Source organism: Hyperoodon ampullatus (genome assembly GCF_949752795.1).
Source record: "Hyperoodon ampullatus genome assembly, chromosome: 6".
NCBI lineage: Eukaryota > Metazoa > Chordata > Mammalia > Artiodactyla > Ziphiidae > Hyperoodon > Hyperoodon ampullatus.
The window spans coordinates 109,088,029-109,109,048 of NC_136919.1; the positions used below are offsets into that span (position 1 = coordinate 109,088,029).

Consider the following 21,020-nt stretch of genomic DNA (forward strand, 5'->3'; position numbering starts at 1 on the left):
TTCCTAATTTCAAACTATATTGCAAAGCTACAGTAATCAAAACAGTATGATACTGATACATAGATCAATGGAATAGAATAGAGAGCCCAGAAATAAACCTACACATATATGAGCAATTAATTTATGACAAAGGAGGTGAGAATATACAATGAGGAAAAGACAGCCTCTTAAATGCTGTTGGGTAAACTGGACAGCTACACGCAAAAGAATCAAACTGGACTACTCTCTCATACCATGCACAAAAATAAATTTGAAATGGATTAAAGACTTAAATGTAAGACCTGAAACTATAAAACTTCTAGAAGAAAACATAGGCAGTAAGCTCTTTGACATTGGTCTTAGTAATATTTTTTTGGATATGCCTCCTCGGGCAAGGGAAACAAAAGCAAAAATAAACAAGTGGGACTACATCAAACTAAAAAGTTTTTTGCACAGTGGAGAAAACTGTCAATAAGATGAAAAGACCACCTACTGAATGGGAGAAGATATTTGAAAACGATGTATCTGATAAGGGGTTAATATCCAAAATACATAAACAGCTCATACAACTCAACATCAAAAAAACAAACAACCCAACTGAAAAATGGGCAGAGGATCTGAACAGAAATTTTCCCAAAGAAGACATACAGTTGGCCAATAGGCATGTGAGAAGATGCTCACCATCACTAATCAGAGAAACGCAAATCAAAACCACAATGAGATATCACCTCACACCTGCCAGAATGTCTATTATCAAAAAGACAACAAATAACAAGTGTTGGCAAGGATGTGGAGAAAAGGAAACCCTTGTGCACTGTTGGTGGGAATGTAAGTTGGTCAGCCACTGTGGAGAACAGTATGGAGATTCCTCAAAAAACTAAAAATAGAACTGCCATGTGATCTAGCAATTGTACTCCTGGGTATCTAGCCAAAGAAAACAAAAACACTAATTTGAAAAGATACATGCATCCCCAATGTTCATGGCAGCATTATTTACTATAGCCAAGATATGGAAGCAACCTAACTGTCCATCAACAGATGTGTATATATATACATATGTGTATATATATATGTATATGTATATATATATATACACACACACAAAACACACACACAAAATGGAATATTACTCAGCCATAAAAATGAATAAAATTTTGCCATCTGCAGCAACTTGGACGGAGCTGGAGGGTATTATGCTTAGTGAAATAAGTCAGAGAGGGAAAGACAAATACTGTATGTTATCACTTTTATGTGGAAACTAAAAAATAAAACCAACTAGTGAATATAACAAAAAAGAAACGGACTCACAGATATAGAGAACAAACTAGTGGTTACCAGTGGGGAGAGGAAAGGGTGGGTGGGGCAAGATAGGAGTCGGGGATTAAGAGATACAAACTACTAGATATAAAATAAGTAAGATACAAGGATATATTGTACAGCACAGGGAACACTGTCAACATTTTATAATAACTATACATGGAGTGTAATTTTTAAAAATTATGAATCAATATGTTGTACACCTGAAACTTATATACTATTGTTAATCAACTATACCTCAGTTTTAAAAAAAACAAAAATAAATTTTTAAAAAGAAACTATCCTCAGTGCTGAACCATTGGCACACCCAGTTTTCAGCATCCAGGTTTCTCGCCATCAGGTGGCCTGTTACAGAGGATTCCTATACCACAGACATTCCTACATCCAGGGACCTGTGAGGCTGCTCCTCCGCCTCAGGGGCACCATTAGGGACCTTCTGCTCCCTGCCACTACCCTGAGATTTGCATCCCAAAGGATCCAGGCTGCCACCTCCCCGGGGCTCCTCCTCTTCAAGGCCACAGGGCTGCATTTGATGTTCCTTCCATGGCCACTTCCATCTCTGTGCTTCTGCTCCCCACAGCCCATGTCCCACTCCTGCTAGCCTGCCTTCTCCTCTCCTTTCCTCCTCTGCCTGCATCCTCGAATGAACCCTCTACCTGATGATCTACTATCTTCCAGCTCATATGTTGGCAGATGAACCCTTTAGAAAAAATCACACCTCTGCCCTCGGGGACACCACAGAGTCATGGTGGGTTCATAAGGCTGTGCAGGGATACCATCGCTCTTCCTCAGTAACATCCTCTGTTCCCCTCAGCAGGCACTCTAAGTGTTCATTCTCACCTCAGTTTCCTTACTTAAATTACTTATTTTTTGAATTTTTTTTTGCGGTACGTGGGTCTCTCACTTTTTTTTTTTTTTTTTTTTTTTTATAGTACGCGGGCCTCTCACTGCTGTGGCCTCTCCCGTTGGCGGAGCACAGGCTCCGGATGCGCAGGCTCAGCGGCCATGGCTCACGGGCCCAGTCGCTCCGCGGCACGTGGCATCTTCCCAGACCGGGGCACGAACCCGTGTCCCCTGCATCGGCAGGCGGACTCTCAACCACTGCGCCACCAGGGAAGCCCCCCTCTTACTTTTTAACTACAATCTTGCCTTTTGTGTTACAGAAGAAATCAGGTGTAACATCCACATTAGGTATAAAAATCTTTTGGCTTCTTACCATGGTCACAGACAGATTTATCCTCACGGCGCTGGCTGTGGTCCACCTCCCTTTACCCTGCCCAGCCTGCTCTGTGCCTGGGAGGCTGCCCCCTGCCCAGCCTGCTCTGTGCCTGGGAGGCTGCCCCCTCACTCCCCATTACCCATCTCCTTGGACCTCTGGCTCCCCGTGAGTTTGGCTAATAAGAGGCAATAACAGGATGTCAGAGCCCGGGGAGAGAGAAGCTGGGGTATTTCATCTCTGTTCCTTCCACATCATTGGTCCTACTTCTCTGTCAGCAACTTTATTCCTCCCAAACTATAACTCCTCCTGGAGGCCCTACCTCCAAAGTTCCAGCTGGAACTCCACTGGCTCCAGAAATTCAGTTGTCTTCCCATTCCTTCAGCCCTAAAGGTGGGAATGTCTTCTGGCTCTTAGGAATCCCTGGGGTGTTATATTGACTGAAGAAAAATGCATAACCTAAAAGTTGCAAGTTAAATTTTATTTGGGAGTCTTATTGAGGACTATACCCAGGACACATCCTCTGAGATAGCTCTGAAGAAATTTTTCTGAAGAGGTAAGGGAGGAGCCAGGATATATATGAGTTTTTTTGCTGTTAAAAAAAAATGTAGTCAAACATCAGAAGATGACTGCTCATCACAAAAAACAGACATCTCAACTTAATGATTTTAGTGCTTTTCTATGTTTTTGAAGGCGCAAGGATCTGGGTTCATTGAAATTGTTCCTTGATATACGCATTTTAACTAGCCAAGGCACAGAATGTTTCCTGTTTTTCTCCATCCTGAATTCCCCTTAGGGTGCACAGTTGGGCAGCTGCAGTGGCTAATAGCTTGATGCTTATAGAACTGGTACATTCCTTGTCCACAGTCACCATCCTTTGGCCTTCCTTAACCCCATCTCTGAAAATATTTCTTCACTAAGGCCTCCTCCTTGAAACCACCTGTTTCCTACTCAACCCCAAATGATCTGCTCCCCCATTCCTCCCTCTCCCCACCATCCTTTCTAGGGTGATAGCTCCACCTATCCTCTTGACCCTCCCTTTCCTGGATCTCCATTTCTCCCATTCTGTTCTACTCTAAAGCCCTCACCTTTACTCTAAACATGCCCATAACTCTTCTATCACCTGTTCTATACTCCCTGCTGTATTTTCAACCATTGTCCCTTTGGTTGCAGTTAGTCTTCTGAAAAGTACGCTTTTTTTTTCATACATTTCATCATCTCCCATTCGGTTGGCACCATCCTGTGACTTAAGTGGCAGCCCCTCCATTTTCCTGCTAAGGTGTTGTGATGGGTCATCACCGCCTCCATAGGTGATTCTCAGCAGGTCCTTACTTGAGCTCTCTGAGGCTGTGGTTGTAAACATGGGTTGAGAGTCAGACAGAATGGCCAGTTCCTAACCCTGTGTGGCCTGGGCACATCTCATAACCCCTCGGATCCCCTGTTTCTTTCTGTGCAGAATGGGATGTAAACTCTATCTCAAGATCATGGGATTGAAGGAGATGACGGGAGTGCATCACTTGGCACGCGGGGCTGCTCAAAGAAGTTATGACTGCCACTGCTACTCTTATTAACCATCACTGATTTTCTCTTGAAAACAATATTTGTGCCCCACAAATGCATATGTTGAAACCTAACCTCCAGTGTGAAGGTATATGGAGGTTGGGGTTTGGGAGGTGTGTAGGTGTTGAGGATGGGGCCCTTAGGAGTGGGATTCGTGTTTTTAGAAAAGACACCTCAGAGAACTCCTTTGCCCCTTCCACCACGAGAGGACTCAGGGTGGCACTCTATGAATCAGGACGTGGGTCCTCACCAGACACAAATCTGCTGGAGATTCGATCAGCTTCCAGAACTGTGAGAAATCAATGTGTATTATTAAAGCTGCCCAGTCTATGGTATTTTGTTATAGCAATCCCAACTAAGACACATGGCATCCATCAAATTTGATTTCCATATGTATCCTCCAAATCCTGATCATTTTTTCTCAGCCCCCATGCGGGAAGTCTGGCATTTCCTTGGGAATCCCTCCTTTTTGTTCTTCCTGCCTAAGTTTGCACCAGCCTCCGGAGACTCGACATTACCTGCACGCCTATGGCTTTTAAGTTTCCACCTCCAGCCCTGACTGTTCCTCAGCTCTGGACAGCTCTCCATGGAAGCGCCACTACTCACATGCATTCAGAACCGAGCCCTTACTTTTTCCTCAGCCACCTGTGCTCTTTATCTTAATGGTTGAGACTCACTCAGGCTCACCATGCAAGTCAGAATGACAGCCTTTGCTCTGCATTCCTCTCCAGGGGAGATGCAGCAGCCCCTGATCAAACTCCTCCACAGCCAGCTCCTGCCCTGCTGCCAGGCTGTGGTGAGCAGGTAGTTTCCACTGCCCACTCTTTCAAGGGCTCAGCTGCAGAGGCTGCTTGGCTGGAGGCCATTACTCCTGGGCCAGTTGAGGGAGTGAGGAGTGAGGGAGCAAGGGGGGGCCTGCAGGCCCTAGGGGGACCCTCAGTGGGGGGGTCACCAGGCTGGGGCATATGTGGCTTCACAAAGCCGCACTTCTCACCATGCCCAATCCTGAAGCCTCCTCCTGCCTTCCATGGAGGTTGGTCCCTAATGCATCTTGCACGCCCCCCAAACTCCATCTCAACTTTGCCTCCAGACAAGCCAACGTGCCCCACTTTCCCTCACCCATCCTTGTCATCCAGGTCGTTTTACTGTCTCCTTTCCAGACCACTGTTCTGGCCTTCCTTTAAGACCCCATCTGTGAACAACTCCCCAGAGCCACCCTGCATCACTGTCAAGGTGTCCACATAAAATGCAAACCTGACTGTGTCACCCCTCTCAAGCCACTGCAGGTCTGCTTGAGCATCTTGAGGAAGTTACCGGATATTCCTAGACCCTCCAGGTCCAGCCCTCTTAGTGGCCTGGCTTCCCAACACTCCACATCAGCCCAACCAATCTACACAGGATTCTGGAAATCCTGAGCCCGCTCAAGTCTTGAGCTGTTCCCCACACAGCATCTCACCCCAAAGTACCTTTTCCCCTCAGCCTACCTGGAAGATCCCAGCAGTCCCTCAAAACTCTGCCTGGGGGGTCATCTCCCCACTGAAGTCACCCCTGACATGCTTAAACCAAGCTCAGCATGGCCCCCTCTGGATAGTTTTTGTATCTCACACATATTAAAACATTTACATAGCATACTGCATTATAATATTAATTTTCAATTTTCTGCCTCTCTTGCTAGAAAGAAACCTTCTATGGGGCAAAGCCACACTCCCCAGGGCCCAGCTTATGGCCCATCCTCAGGAATACCTGTTTGGACAGTCTCTAGAAGCAGAAGAAGAAAAGGAGAAGAATTCTTCTCCAGAAATTCCAAAAGGCATGAGCCCTGCCCACATCTTGACTTTATCCCCATGTAAGCCATTTTGGACTTCTGACCTACAGCACCAGGAGATAACAAATTTGTACTGTTTTAAACCACTGATTTTGTGGTTATGGCGGCAATAGAAAATCAATATGCTTTTAAATGAATAGATTTAAAAAGAAAAACTGAAATATTCTGGAAAGGCTGCCTGGCTTTCTTGAGGCTGACTTAATAATGGTTTCCTTTTTTTTCTGTTTTTGTCTGTGTCACCAGACTATGAAAATTTCATCCATCATCCATCTTTACGTAGTCACAGGCTGATAAACTCAATACTCGGGCTTTTGGGCTAATGTCTAAAATAAGCAGTAACAGCCCCGTTGAGGGCCCACAAGGCTGTCCAGAGGCGGGGGGGTGGGGGGTGCTTCTTGGCTGGGCTTGCAGCTTCTATTTTGCTGCTAAGAAGCCTTTGGGATTGTCTTTCTGCTTTTCTCCTACGTTCCAAAATGCTGATACCATTTTCCTGATAAGTGAGGCTTTACTGTACTATTGTATTCTTAAAATACTAATCACACTCTTAGATTATGTATCTTCTTACATGTGGTAAATTTATATTGCTATTTACATTTTAAAACGGTCAATTTCCCTTTACTTGCTTCATCATAACAAAAGAAATAAAAGTCTCCTGTTGGCTAAAGGGTTAACCGTGTAGCTTTTTTTTTTTTTTTTTTTTTTTCCTCCTTGGAGACTCAGAACGTGCATGCCTGTTCTATATTCCTTTCACAAAAAGAATCAAGGGCGAAGAGCCTAGGTTTGAATGTGCATTCACTGTACATTCATAATAAATGCTGAACAGAATGGCACATTCATGGGTGCTCCTTGATGTAACTGAATGGCTGAATGAAAGTTTTAGGGCACAGCTCACTTCCAAGAGGGCAGTCCTGTTCACACTCATACCTATCCAATGGTTCTTGAATTTCCTTGGAAAAACTAGTTTTTCCTCTCTTCGTAACAGCGTTCTCCTTCCTCCCTGCATCTTTGTAATCAGGCTGGCTGTTTTTTTTTTTTTTTTCCCACACTGCCGTTGGATGAAAGATCCCGCCTTTGATTGAAATGGAATCTTCCACTATTGAGCAAGCTTTTGTTGAATGAGTCATCAGGGCGGATGCTCATTGGCTGAGTCCGCTGGAACCAGGGGATTGCCTGGCGCCGGCTGCAAGGCCCTGCTTCATTCACAGAAACGCTGGCTCGCTCGCTAGCCCTTTCATTCACACAAACAGCATTTCATTCACATTTTGCTGTTTTTGTCTGCTTCTAATGAAGATCACGGGTTGGGAATGATAGGGCAGTTTGGCTTTAGATTTGGGGGGACTTGGATACCCATCACCATCCTCTCTGGGGTGTGCATTTGCTGTTGCTATGCCAGCAAGGGGAAGGAAAAAAATGAGTGCCATGCGGCTGCTCGGCTAGGCCTGCAGCCCTGGGAGGGCCCGGGCCGCCGCTCCTCTGCGCTCCTGCTTCCCCGCAGCGGGCCTCACCTGGCCCGCCATCAGGGGCACTCCTTACACCTTGTTCCATAAAGCTCTTCAAGGCTCGGTGCCTCAAGTGTCATATGTCTAGTCGTGGGTGTGAGAAGACTCAGGGGGACCTGATAACATGCTAGAGGTAAATTCATTGTTTGCACAGAAGTAGCCGGGAAACTTGGACAGGGAGCGCTTCTCTCATAGACAATGAAGACCGGCAGAGCGCATGGTGACAGAGGTCAGTGGGTTTGCGCCTCCGGAGACCTTCTGGGGGCGGGGCAGGCAATGCTCTGTTCTGCCTGACAGGAAGGAGGCCTGTGTTTTTCACTTGCAGCCCGTGTCTGACTCCTGAAGATAAGGCATTTTTCTGCGGATTGGATGTGTAATCAGAGCAGCTGCATTTTTTTCCCCTCCTTATTGCAGGATTGCAAGCAGCAACTAAAGGGATATTGAAATGTATTTGTAGCGTTTTTAGGCATTTTTCCAGAGCTTGAGCACATTCAGTTGGAATAAAGCTTCAAGCACAGCCCCCTTTTTGGAATGCATTTCTGGGGCTTGTTGCCATTCATCAAAGAACCTCTCTTCTTTTTCGGAAGTAGGTTTTCAACTTAACCCTGGCTGAGAAAGACTGTTGTAAATTAGCAGGGAAGAGACCCTCACTGGCTCTGGGCAGAAGTTCCTATGCAGATTTTTTTTTTTTTTTTTTTTTTTTTGAGGAACTGCATTGCCACAAAGGCACTTGTCATGGCTGCTCTGTCGATCTGAAAAGAAAAAGTACCCTGGAAATTGGTATTTTATGTTCACCTGGGAGTGAATATTTCCCCTTCTTCTTCTTCTTCCTTTTTTTTTTTTTTTTTCTTTTTTGGCTATTTAACAATTCCTGCTGCTTTCCAAATCAGAATTCATGAGGATCCGCTGAAGATCTTATTCTTAAAAATCCTTCGTCACATTTTAACGCTGCGCCGTCAGACACTTTTCCAGGCTAACACAGATGGGCTGAACAGGGAAGAAAAAAAAACCCCTAGCATAGAATAATGGGTTTCAGAAAGTTCATCTGATCATCTGAAGGAACTGGATTTACCTCTGGCACAAATGCTGAGGAGGGTCGGGGGATGGGGAGGTGAATAACCAAAGGTTGGAAGGAAATATCTGGGAAGGTAGAGAAAGGAAATTTGAGAATTGATTGGCTCTAGTGTGCTGTCAGTGGGTGTATGTGGTTTTTTCTTCTTTTTTTCTTTCTTTCTTTTTTTTTTTTTTTGCTACAGGAAGTGATTTGCAGTGCTCACCGAGCCTTTGTTGAGAAGGGTCTCCTCTCGGAGTGAGTCATGCTTTTGCTGTGAGCAGCCCCAAGCAGCTGGGCGCTCATCAGAGGAAACTATGACTTTTGCAAAGCAAACGTGCCGCCCTCAGCAGCCGAGTCCGGGGCCGGGGCTGCGCGGCCGCGGCCGTGCGGGGTGTTAGCGGTGGTAGACCGGCGCCGCTGCTCGCGCCCCCCAGCCGGCTGTCCCGGCCGCTCCGTCCCGCCCCGGGGACCGCGGCTCGCCTGCTATGCGCGGCAGCCCGCGCCGGGGCCGGCACCTGCAGCGCCCGGGCGGATGCGGCGAGCCCACGGAGGGGCATGCTTCCACGCACCAAGTACAATCGCTTCAGGAATGACTCGGTGACATCGGTCGATGACCTTCTGCACAACCTGTCGGTGAGCGGCGGTGGCAAGGTCTCGGCGGCGCGCGCGGCCCCGGCGGCGGCCCCCTACCTGGTGTCCGGAGACGCGCTGCGCAGGGCGCCCGACGATGGGCCGGGCAGCCTGGGCCACCTGCTCCACAAGGTGTCCCACCTGAAACTCTCCAGCTCGGGCCTCCGCGGCCTGTCGGCGGCCAGGGAGCGGGCGGGCGCGCGGCTCTCGGGCAGCTGCAGCGCGCCCAGCCTGGCCGCCCCGGACGGCAGCGCGCCCCCCGGCCCCCGCGCCCCGGCCATGCGCGCCGCCAGGAAGGGCCGACCCGGCGACGAGCCGCCGCCCCGCGCCCCGCACGCTAGCGACCAGGTGCTGGGGGCCGGAGTCACCTACGTCGTCAAGGTGGGTGCGGGCGCGGGCTGCCGGGTGGGAAAGCCAGGGCGAAGGGGCGTCCGGCACAGTGGGTCGCCTTGGAGGCCGGGAGGTGCGCACTCCTTCGCAGTCAGCTCGCCTGGCTGCGGGGACCCGGCACAGCAAAAGCGCCCGTTGCGCATCCATTGGGAGACGGTTTGAAATCGGTGACCTCACTCTGTCCTGGTTTCCCTTGGCTCCGCTCCTTTGGCATGCCTTTGCCACCTCGCTTTGCCATGTGTCCGGCCAGTACCCCTCTCGGCATGGACCACTATCCTTGGAAACTGTGCGTCAGGCCTACCTAGGGTACAGTGAACAGACTTGCAGGCACTGGGCAGCCCCTGCGATGAGAAAGGCAGGTGGTGTCACTACTTCTGCTGTGTTTGCCCCAGGCGGCAGGGTAGGTGGTTTTATTTCTGCCACAGCAAGAATTTCCAGCTCCTTTCAGTGCAGGCCAAGTGCTGTCCTTGCTTTATACCAGATGGGTCGTACTTTCTCACCCAGCAAGGTATTCTTTAGTGTCTGCCTTTCATTCCATACCTAACTGTGTTGGTTAACAGCAGCAGAAGGAGAATTTGGGACTGTTTTTCCTTGGGGACTGTAGTCTTCCATTTAAATAGGCTAAAGAGAGCTGAGCCACAGGCTGGAAAGGAGATTTTTTTCCTCCAACACAAGGAATTATACAATCACGCCGGATGTAGTCCACAAAATTCTTCCCTTATGCAAGTATTCTATGATATTTAAAGAACAAATACTCAGCCGCACTCAACTGGCCTGCCACATGCTTATCATGTCCTCCTGGCTGCCGGGCAGTAGAGAGCCACCACAGCGCTCTCCAGCTGGGCAGATAGCCTACAGACAGGGGGAAGGGGTCAAAACTACATTGTTTCAGACTGGTCACTCCAAGGCATGGCTTTTTGTTTAAAAAAGAAATGAGGCTCAAACTCTGTCTCCACAGTGTCGTCAACCCCATTGAGAAACCTGCAGGCCATCTAGTCAATACATACTGGCTACAGATCCAGTTTAAAAATTCTACAGATCACATCCCCAGGGAAAATGTTGTATCTTGGTAATTTTGAACCAAATACTAAAGGAAACAGTTAACTTTGTGGATTATCTTTAACTATCTAAAAAGTACCGACAAAGGAATGTGATCATTAGTGTTAAACATGAGCCTTTTCTCCTTTGGAAGCTGCTTTTTAATTTCATCTTCATTCTTAACTTCTGAAAATGGAATAATAATATATTTTACAAAAGGGATGAAGATCAGCATAAAGTATGCACAGCAGGTGGAGTTGATTATAAAAGAAGAAGAATATTCTTCTTGTATTTCTTCTTTAAATTATATAACCAGGAGCCAAAGAAAAAAAGAAAAAACAAAACCAAACAAAAATCCCTGACAGCTCTGAGGTGAAGAGGTGATGCCAGAGTATATTGTGTGGCATATTAGTAGAATTGCTATCTAAAGAAAAAAACAGCCTATGTTTGAAATAGACAGATGTTGGCAGAGCTTTGTATACCTGTCATGTTGAACATAGAGGGTAGTTTCCAAATGGAGGGAGAATTTTCAAACTTATGCCTTAAAAGTTTTCCTTAAAAAAAAGAAATCATTCACTTTGCTTAGGGCTTTACTCTTGCTTTTTGAAGGATGAAGGCAGACATCCAGTTCTAAATGTCAGCTGTGGCTGAAGAATGATGAGCAGCTAAAACTAGTCTGCTCTGCTGGGCCATTAGGTTGTGACACACCCCGCAGCAGTAGCAGCAACACTCAAATAGGCAGAAGGCTGGGTCTGCCCAGAGCCTTCTGGATTTCAGGTCACATTGTTGTGCCATGAGACTGTAGTGACCTGGGGACATATAGCACGGCCAGTCAGTGCCCCTTGCTGTGGTCTGATTCATTTTCAGTGGTGAATGGTGGCAACATAGGATGCTCAGGCTTCCCTGGAGAAGTTTGAAATCACACAGCAAAGGAGACCAGACACTAAAGGACAATTTCTTCTGTGCACGTTTGATTCACAATATCACGTGGCCCTCTGTTGGTGCACATTTCTGAACTGCCCATATTGAATTTAGAACCATGAACTTATTCTCTTGAAAAATCACAAAACTGAAAAAAACTTAATTTGGTCTTTTTGCTGACTTGTAAATAGTTATATTGGTATCCTTACTTTAAAAGATCTCTGGTAGATAGAAAGAGGCAATCTTTATAACATGCCTGTTAAGTCAGCTGCAAAATCTAAAGGCTTAGGGTTTGGGAAAGAACTTCTTATTCTCTTTGATTTAAATGTATTTCTAAATTAAGGAAAACCCCCAAATGTTTTCCAGTTTCCTGGAAGATTCATCTGCTGTCTAATTATAGATTTCCTGCCTCATAGAAATACCTACCTACAGACAATATTAAGATATTGCACACAGATATATTCTTCAAAGATATTTTAACGTAATCTACTTACATGAAAGTGGACATTGTAAAATCCCGAAGTCTGGCTGGTTTTGATCCATTAGGAAACATCGAACTATTTGAACAAAAGGTTGTAATATTAATTAATGAAGGATTTAAAATTTAAAAATAGACGTACCTGAGCAGCAGTAGAATTCCAAGCTCAGAGCATGTTTAATTTCTCCTTCATGCCATCACTTGAGTCTGCTTTTAATAGCAGCATGAGGGTATGCAGGTGAGGAAGAGTCCAGGCAGCCTCCAGGTTTGTATTTATTTACATCAGGAGACCCCACTGGCAGCATCTTCGTACCTGCCTAAGTATGCCTGACACTGGGTTTTTTCTTTTGGTGACACAAAAGAGAAAGACCAAGAAAATATGCCTTTTATAGACAGAAAAGGAACATCATAACAGCAAAGAGCAGTGAATATTTTCATTACAATTCTTTTTTTTTTTTTTTTTTTTTTGCGGTACACGGGCCTCTCACTGTTGTGACCTCTCCTGTTGCGGAGCACAGGCTCCGGACGCGCAGGCTCAGCAGCCATGGCTCACGGGCCCAGCCGCTCCGTGGCATGTGGGATCCTCCCAGACCGGGGCATGAACCCGTGTCCCTTGCATTGGCAGGCGGACTCTCAACCACTGCGCAACCAGGGAAGCCCCTACAATTCTATTTTAAGACTATTTTAAATTTGAACTTGAGAGGCCTAGAGAAATACAGACAAGTGTTGATTACGCTGCTGCCCACTTTCAAATTCTATTGCCTAAAAGTCCAAGCTGGCGAAGAGCCTGAGTGCCCATGGGGGCTGATAAGAGTCTTTAGCAGGTCCCGAAGGCGCTCTTTGGGTGTTCCACCTGCAGATCCACAGAGAGAACAGTTTAGGAAGCGAAGATAGACATGAACGGTTGGTAGTCAGTTCTTAAAAATAGGCACTGGCTGAGGTGGAGTAGCCATTTGAAGACAAGCGTGGTCTTGAGGTTCAGCCTTGACACCGCCCACCCCCCAGCAGTGGAAGGCAATACTGTGCGGGAGGTACCTGGGTTAGCTGGCAGCCCTGGGGGGGGTTCCCCAAAAGAAGGGCTCTCTTTACAGCACATCACGCCACAGACTCAAAACAGGATAAAAGTGACCGCATTTAGGACTGACCTGAGGGCCCATGGCAAGAATCAAGAGGCCCAAGTGTTCGCTGATCACCAGCAACACAGTGAGAAAGTAGGTTATGTGTCCATTAATCCCGTGATGCCTCCCTCAGATGGCTGAGGTTTTGGTCTGCAAAGAGTGTTATATCTTTACTGACAAGAGCTCTATGATACGAGCTGTTTACAGGAGATTTTAACAGAGAACTACTGAATTATTTCCTGGTGTGCTGGATTGTTTTTCTTTTGGAATGAAGCCTTGTTTTTACAAGAGCTCTTTAAAAAATATTTTGTTTCTCCTATTTGCGACTCTGATGATATTTAGGGTGGTATAAATTATTCATTTTATTTATAAATGTTCTATTGCTTTTTATAGATGGTCTTTATTAACTGTACTCTAAAATTTATTCTCAGTTGGTATATTTTTCACTGTCTTTAAAAACATTTTAAATCTTTTTCTTAGCAAAAATATCTAAACTTTTTTTCTTAACATTGTGTTCTTTTGATACCTGTGAGCTAAGGTCATATTAAACTGTCATCAACAAAGCTATTTCAAGTATAGCCATGATATATCATTATGGTGAGATTGAGTGAATTTTGTTTTAATTCTAGATTAAAAAATTGTTCCTTGATGTAGAATACAACTTTAAAAGTTGATTTTTTTCTTAAAATTGTTGAAAAATCTCATAAATGGGTGGCTTACATGTAAATTGTCTAAATAGTTTGAAAAACAGTTTAAGAAACCCTTTTGAGATTAATAGACAAAATTACTAATTTGATCTGGACATCTCTTTTTTTATGTGACAGAAGTATAACAGATTCATTAAATGTGTGTGTGCACATATACACTACATCACACATACACCACACATACACACATACATACCCCACACCGCACACACCACACATACACACATACATAGCCCACCTCCCCACATACACCACACACACACATACATACCCCTTCCCCCCACATATACACACACACCACACATTTACATACACACACACATATATATCCTGCCCCCCCACATACACACACACACACACCACATCACACACACACCACATCACACACACAACACATCACACATACACCACACACACACAACTTGTAATGACTTTGGACAGGGTCGTTAGAAAATAGTAACTGTTTTATTTCCAGAAATACCTGATTATTTCATTCATCGCTTTTATATTCATGTTTAAGAGACAATAATTCCAAAAAATAAGCATTTGATGAAACTTTAATCTCACAAAGAGTAGATTTCTTGATCTTCTACGCTACCACTCTGTTCTGTCTTTGAATATATGTCATGTTTTTGGGGAATACATGATAAATATCATTGAAGCAAAGTAGTGGTAATGGGACACTTGGGCAGCAAACATGTAAAACATGTAATAGGCTGGCTTTCCAGCCAACAGGCTCATCCTGAAGGGTGTGTGAAGCCTGCAGCCCCTTGCTTGGTTGTCGTGTCTCCCAGCAGGGACGTGGCCTGGACGTGGAGGGTCTGGGGGGTGCCTGGACACTGGGACCCCAGATCCGCTTGGCCACCTCAGAGTGTGGAGCTCAAGAGGTCAGCCCGCCTCTCTGGACCTTTACATGGGGCCGCAGGAAGTAGAGGGTGGGCTGAGCACAAGCTCAGCGAGGCTCCTGTGGCATGGGGGAGGAGGTGGTATCATGGCTGGGGCAGTTCCTTGCTCCTGCACCTCATGCATCTGGAAGAACGGGGCTTCTGGGCTGCACCGCGGTATCAGGGTGTGCTTCTCCGGGCCAGGGCCAGACCCCATGGTGCTGCTGCCCAGAAAGTTTTGTGGGGTTCAGAGAGAAGTACAATGAGGCTTCAGCATTTTAAATGAAAATACCCAAGGGCAAATGAAGTTAAATAGAATTACTTAATTTAGAAATAAGATGGTTTCATGAAATTGAGTTATTTGTAGTGAGGTGGATGGACCTAGAGTCTGTCATACAGAGTGAAGTAAGTCAGAAAGAGAAAAACAAATACCATATGCTAACACACATATATGGAATCTAAAGAAAAAAATGGTTCTGAAGAACCTAGAGGCAGGACAGGGGTAAAGACACAGATGTAGAGAATGGACTTGAGGACATGGAAAGGGGGAAGGGAGGACAAAGTGAGAGAGTGGCATGGACATATACACACTACTAAACGTAAAACAGATAGCTAGTGGGAAGAAGCTGCATAGCACAGGGAGATCAGCTCGGGGCTTTGTGACCACCTAGAGGGGTGGGATAGGGAGGGTGGGAGGGAGACGCAAGAGGGAAGAGATATGGGGATATATGTATACGTAGAGCTGATTCACTTTGTTATACAGCAGAAACTAACACACCATTGTAAAGCAATTATACTCCAATAAAGATGTTATAAAAAAGAAGAAATAAGACAGTTTCAGATGAAATGGAAAGAAATGATCAGTTGTGCATATTCCCTGGGTAAAGGACAAGAAAAGAATTAGAATTTTAGCATAAAAAATCTACAATATGCAGTGGATAAAGAATGTCTTTATGGTGGGAGGCATTAAGTGTAAGAATGGCCTACTGAGTAGGTGGATGTTAACTCTGTGTGTGTGTGTGTGTGTGTGTGTAAGTGCACAACAGGATGGACGCTGACCATGGGAGGTGTGTGTGTGTGGGTGTGCAATCATTCAATAATCTTACAAGTTGCTTTTGGTCCTGTAAATTCATAAGTATTGATTTTCCGTTGAGGTGAAGAAACGACAAATCATTCTGTCCCCATGTGGTTTTGCCTCTCCCCTCCCCCCCCACCCACCGGGGTGGCATGCTGCTGTGTGTCAGTCTGTGCCTCCCAGCACTAGGATTGGTGAGGTTTCCCTAAAACAAACAGAACGGCACTAGTTAAACTTGGAGGGTGGAGGGGCCAGGAATCTCCATGAGAACCACTGGATTCCAGCAAGATGCCAAGCCAAAGACTGAGTTTCCATGGTTCAGGCAATGCTGTGCTCTTCACCTTGGTGGGCAGAAGGTGCCGTGTGCACCCCTGATATGCCTGGGAGGAGAGGACCAGTTGCTGCTCTTCTTGGGGAGCGGGCATCCCCTTGCATCCTCTTGACTCTGTGCGGTGCCTCAGGCTCGGATCAGCCTCTGCTCTTGCTCTGGCAGATGATGGCAGCTCAGGGCATCCATGGTCTTTGGCCCTCGGATTCTGGGCTCAGACTTGCCTTACCTGTCTACAAGAGAGGTCTGGCAAGTTCCACCACCTTCCAGCGGAGATCTGGGTTTCTAGCCATGATCTCATCTCCTGTGGGAGCTCTAGGGAAACCTAGATGCTGGAAGAGAAGCTGCAGAGAAGGGAGAGCTGAGGGACTGGAACCTCACCTTATCACTGGTGTTCTCGATGCCCAACAGAATCAGAATATCTGAAACCCCTCAAAGCCAAGGCTTTCTGAGAAAGAATGTTCAAAGAACTTGTTGTTACGATGCTGCTTACTTTATTTATTATTATATGTATGTATTTATTTATTTATTTATTTATTTATTTATTTATTTATTGGCCACAGCATGTGGGATCTTACTTCCCCCACCAGGGATCGAACCAGCGCCCCCTGCAGTGGAAACGTGGAGTTTTAACCACTGGACCGCCAGGGAATTCCCAACGCTGGCTGCTTACTTTAGACTTGAAGCCATCCTAGTGTGTCATTTGAAATGTGTAGTTTTCCTTAAGTGAAGGCCCCTCAGAAGAGCATTTCCTCACTCCTGTCTATTGAATGGGCAGAAAAAACAGCAAAGATTTCTTTCCGAATTTTAAGAGCTTATACTTGTACCAAACCTGCAAACTCAGTGGAACTTGACTTTTACCCAACTTCACACCAGTAGTGCTCTCTGCTGGGATCCTTCTGACAGACTTTATTTTATCAAATTCCATTAAATATAATTGTTTGGCATTCTAGAGGGACCGACAGACCAGGTTCAATCCTATTGCTTTTTGCTTTGCAAATATTCAGCATTTCTAATACCATTGGCCCATATAGAAACCTTCTGTTTAAAAACATCTTGAAAAACCACAACACAGTTTTAGCTCTGTTGATGGAAAACTAGCCCTAGCCTGGTTTTCAGCAGAAACACTATAAAATCGGGGTCCCTTATGCTTTCCCCCAAAGAGGGAGTAACAGTGCTTTTACCTCTTGGGAGAAAACAATGAAAACATAACTGTTTTGAGAGTTCTTTGTGTGGAAGAGCCAGCCCCTTTCACGACACATCAGTCCTCCTGGAGGTGAATGCAGTGTATGCACGCATCTCGGTCCTGCTGGGACCACTGGGCTGCGCCATGTTGGATGCTGAAGAGCCCTTTACCTCCTAGGATTTGGCACGTCCATCTCACTTCCTTTCCCTCCGGACCTCAGTTTGGACCCTCTGATCTTCCCGAGCAGAGGCCTGTTCAAGCAGAAGTCCCCACAGCCTGCTTCCGCCAACACTGAATTACTTCTAAAAGGCAGGAATGTTGAGAGGGACAGGCAGAGAAAGGCAGCCTCCGGAGGCTGGGACTCTTCAGATGGGCCCCAGGGCCCCCAGAGAAACAGGGTCATGGACTCGAAAGGCAGAGACTGAACGGCCACCTTCTCTTGCTGGCAGCAGAGATGTCACTCTTGTGATGTCACTAACCTGGTTCTTTTGTAAACCTTTCTTTATAAAATGTAGACGTTTGCTGTGGACATTTTCAAACATACATACAACATACAAAACATATCAACATAAACAAAAGAGAAATGATCTAAAAGGTACCCGGTAGCCAGCTTCTACAGGTGTCAGCTCACAGCCATCGGCACCCCTCCCCCGCTTCCTGAATCCTGCAGAGCTGGTGGGGGGGCTCCCACATCAGCACTGACAGAACTCAAGGTTCTGATGAGTAAGTTGCAGGATTAGGCTTAATAGCGGTTCCAAGTCTGGCAGAACGCGGTCAGGGTCACAGGCACTGGAACATCCCTGCATCCGACTCTGTGGTCCCCAAGGCAGAGGAGGTGGGCCAGCCTCTGTGATTTCTCCTTCAGAGGTGATGATATTGGGATTCAGGAGACGCCTCTGATGGGCACCCCCAGGGGATGGGGTGGGAGCTGTACCTCCACACCCACCCTGCTCAGGCTCCCCTGGACCACCCTACCTCCTGGCCTGGGTGGGTTCTCCTCTAGCAATCAGATGATCCTTTTAGGAACAGGTTTTCTCCCAAACGGTTTTTATAGTAGTGGATTAGTCCAGGGTCTCCAGAGAAAGAGGACCAATAGGATGTGCATATATATAGAAGGAGATTTGTGATGAGGCATTGGTGCATGTGATGATGGAGACTGAGAAGTCTGCAGGGTGAGTCAGCAGGCTCGAGACCCAGGAAGAGCCAGTGCTTCCGTTTGAGTCCAAAGGCAGGAAAAAGCCATTATCCCAGCTTGAAGGCCATCAGGTAGGAGGAATTCCCTCTTTTCCCAGGAGGGTCAGTCTTTTGTTCTAGTCAGGCCTTCAGTTGATTCGATGCGGCCCACCCACATTAGGGAGAGCAGTCTGCTGTACTCAGTCTATCCATTTGAATGCTAAAGTCATCCAAAAACACCCTCACGGAAACACCCAGAATCATCTTTGATCACGTGTCTGGGCACCCAGTGGCCCAGCCAAGTTAACACGTGAAATTTACCATCACAGGCTGTACCCAAACTTTTGGAGTCTCATCTAGAGTGGCCACTAGCTGACTCAACCACTTAAGGAGATTCATATTCTCTGGAAGAATGGAGATGAGAGGAAGAAATGACAAAATAACTCACCTGGAAGAGTCTCAGGTTTCTTTACCATTTCTGTGGGCACCATATGGAGACACCTTTAAAAATTCCTCAAGCCTAACCCTCAAACTGAGGTCCTGGAATATGAGACAGATGAACTATGACCCCTGCTCACCAGAAGAGCTGTGAAATAGGTCTTTATAGGACCAGTGATAATAGTGTGCCCAGAATGGAGGCTGGAACGGCCTCCTGCACCTGATAAATGATGGTGTCACACCTAACGTCATCACCAGAAGTCGTAACAAGTTCACTGGTCCCACTGGTCTCACTCCTTCAGGACCGCCCCCCTCCAGACTCTCCTCCTGGTCTCTGAGCTGGAGACACTGCTATTTTATGGATGGTTATTTGTGAGGCGGCGGTGGCTGCACCATCTAAAGGACTGAGCTGTGATTTTTTCGCTGGAAGTAGCAACTCCTATAATAGATAATAACCTTGTTTGCAGAGAGACTTATTTACTCACGTGGGAGAAGAAAATAAAGGTCATCAAATGATGGCCAGGAGAGGGGATTCTGATGTTCCAGTGTGGCCCACAAACTCCTGTCCTTTTATTGCAAATACCACCCCCGCCCCAATCCTCATTCCTGTACTATCTGTTGGTTAAGGCTCCCAGGGCAGGGGTATGCTGGGAAACATTAACAGCTGGCTTTGTGGACAAAAACGTCATGATTTATAGGGTTTGCCAATTCCTGTGGTATAAATAGTTATACCCTGCTGCCACTGGGAGATGGGAAAGGATGTGCAGTAACACAGCTTTGCAGAGTCTTAACTTCAAGGGTGTGGACGATAGTAACATGTCACACAAGGATTAGCAAGTGATGAGTTTTGAGTATTACCTTTAAAATATATATAACTTATTTTTGTGACCCTGTCCTTAGGCTTCTTGTACCTAAAACAGCTTCCCCTCCAAGCATCCCTTCTTCCCTCTCCCACCCCCTCCTTCCTCATTTCACTTTCTCTCATCTTATTCACACCAACATGAGACAGTTGGCTTCTCCCGACCCGCGGACAGTGTCTGGAAAAGGTTCCTTGGTGACCCCCTAATTATAAAATCAAAAACTCCTTTTCACCTCGTGCTGTCACCTCACAATCTTTCTCCCAAACTCCCGGCATCTGCTGTGCAGGTTCCTCTTTATTTTTTCTTATTTCTGATTATTTGTGAACAGACTTACCCTCTACTTATTAATTTATTCCCCCATCAATATACTAATCAATTATTTCATTCAACTAGTGTTTATTGAATTGCCATTCTGGGGTAGCCCTGTGCTAGGAGTTGGGGATAAAGAGGTGATTAAATATGCATGCTTCCTGCTCTTTCAGTGTCAGTAGTAGAGACAGATGAGAGAAAATACCAGGAGATCGCATTGGTAGTGAAGATACAGAAATCAAGGTTGGCTTCTCTGAGGAGGTGATACGGAAGTGGAGCCCTAGATACCCAGGAAAATGGATGGGATTGGTGTGCAGATGTTTTTGTGCATGAGTGTGTGTGTGCGTGCGTGTGTGTTGCATTCTAGGAGAAGGAGATAGAAACGGACAGTATCCAATGTAATTAGTGTATTGAGTCAGGGAGAGGGTACCTAGGAGGTGGCCCCGCACCAGGCAAGTGCAGTGGGAAACCACTGGAGATTTTCTGAAAGATTATTCTATCTTCTGTGCGGAGAACAGATTGGAAAGGCAGAAATGAAAGTAGAGGCAGTTGGGAGACAATTAGGAGGGGTGACGGTGGCTTGGACCAGTGTCATGTGTCAAAGGGCAGTGGCATACATTGGGCCCAGGTCTGTATTGCTTACTGACCATGCAACATACCCATCCACTGTTTCATGGCCTCTTAAATGAAACAGGTCTCAAACTGAATTCATGACCTTTCCCACCTACATTCTGTTCCTCAGTCAATGGTGTCACTGCTCACCTGCTTCCCAAGCTTGAGACCTCATCGCCATCCTTGAATACCTCCTTTTCCTAAACTTATTACATCTTGTCAGTCACTAAACTATCATTTCTGCTCAACAGGGTTTCAAATCTTCTTTTCCTTTCCTTTTGTCCTGATTCATACCTTCACCATTTCTTTCTGTGATTATTACAATAAACGAACTGGTCTTCAGATGATTGCTTTGCCAAAGACTTTTCTTTTAAAATTGGCTAAAAAATATAATATAGTCTTAACTTAGATGTTTCAAAGTTT

General features: G+C 46.0%; 1 protein-coding gene across 1 annotated transcript in view; it reads left to right on the forward strand.

The window, feature by feature from the left end:
• Positions 1 to 9,005: 9,005 nt before the first annotated feature.
• Positions 9,006 to 21,020, forward strand: part of SHC3 (SHC adaptor protein 3) — a gene marked incomplete at both ends in the record, with an annotated part of 148,143 nt that continues 136,128 nt past the window's right edge. The window contains one exon of the mRNA XM_079706246.1: positions 9,006 to 9,461. Within this exon, the coding sequence (XP_079562372.1) occupies positions 9,006 to 9,461 (456 nt within the window). The remainder of the gene's footprint in view (positions 9,462 to 21,020) is intronic.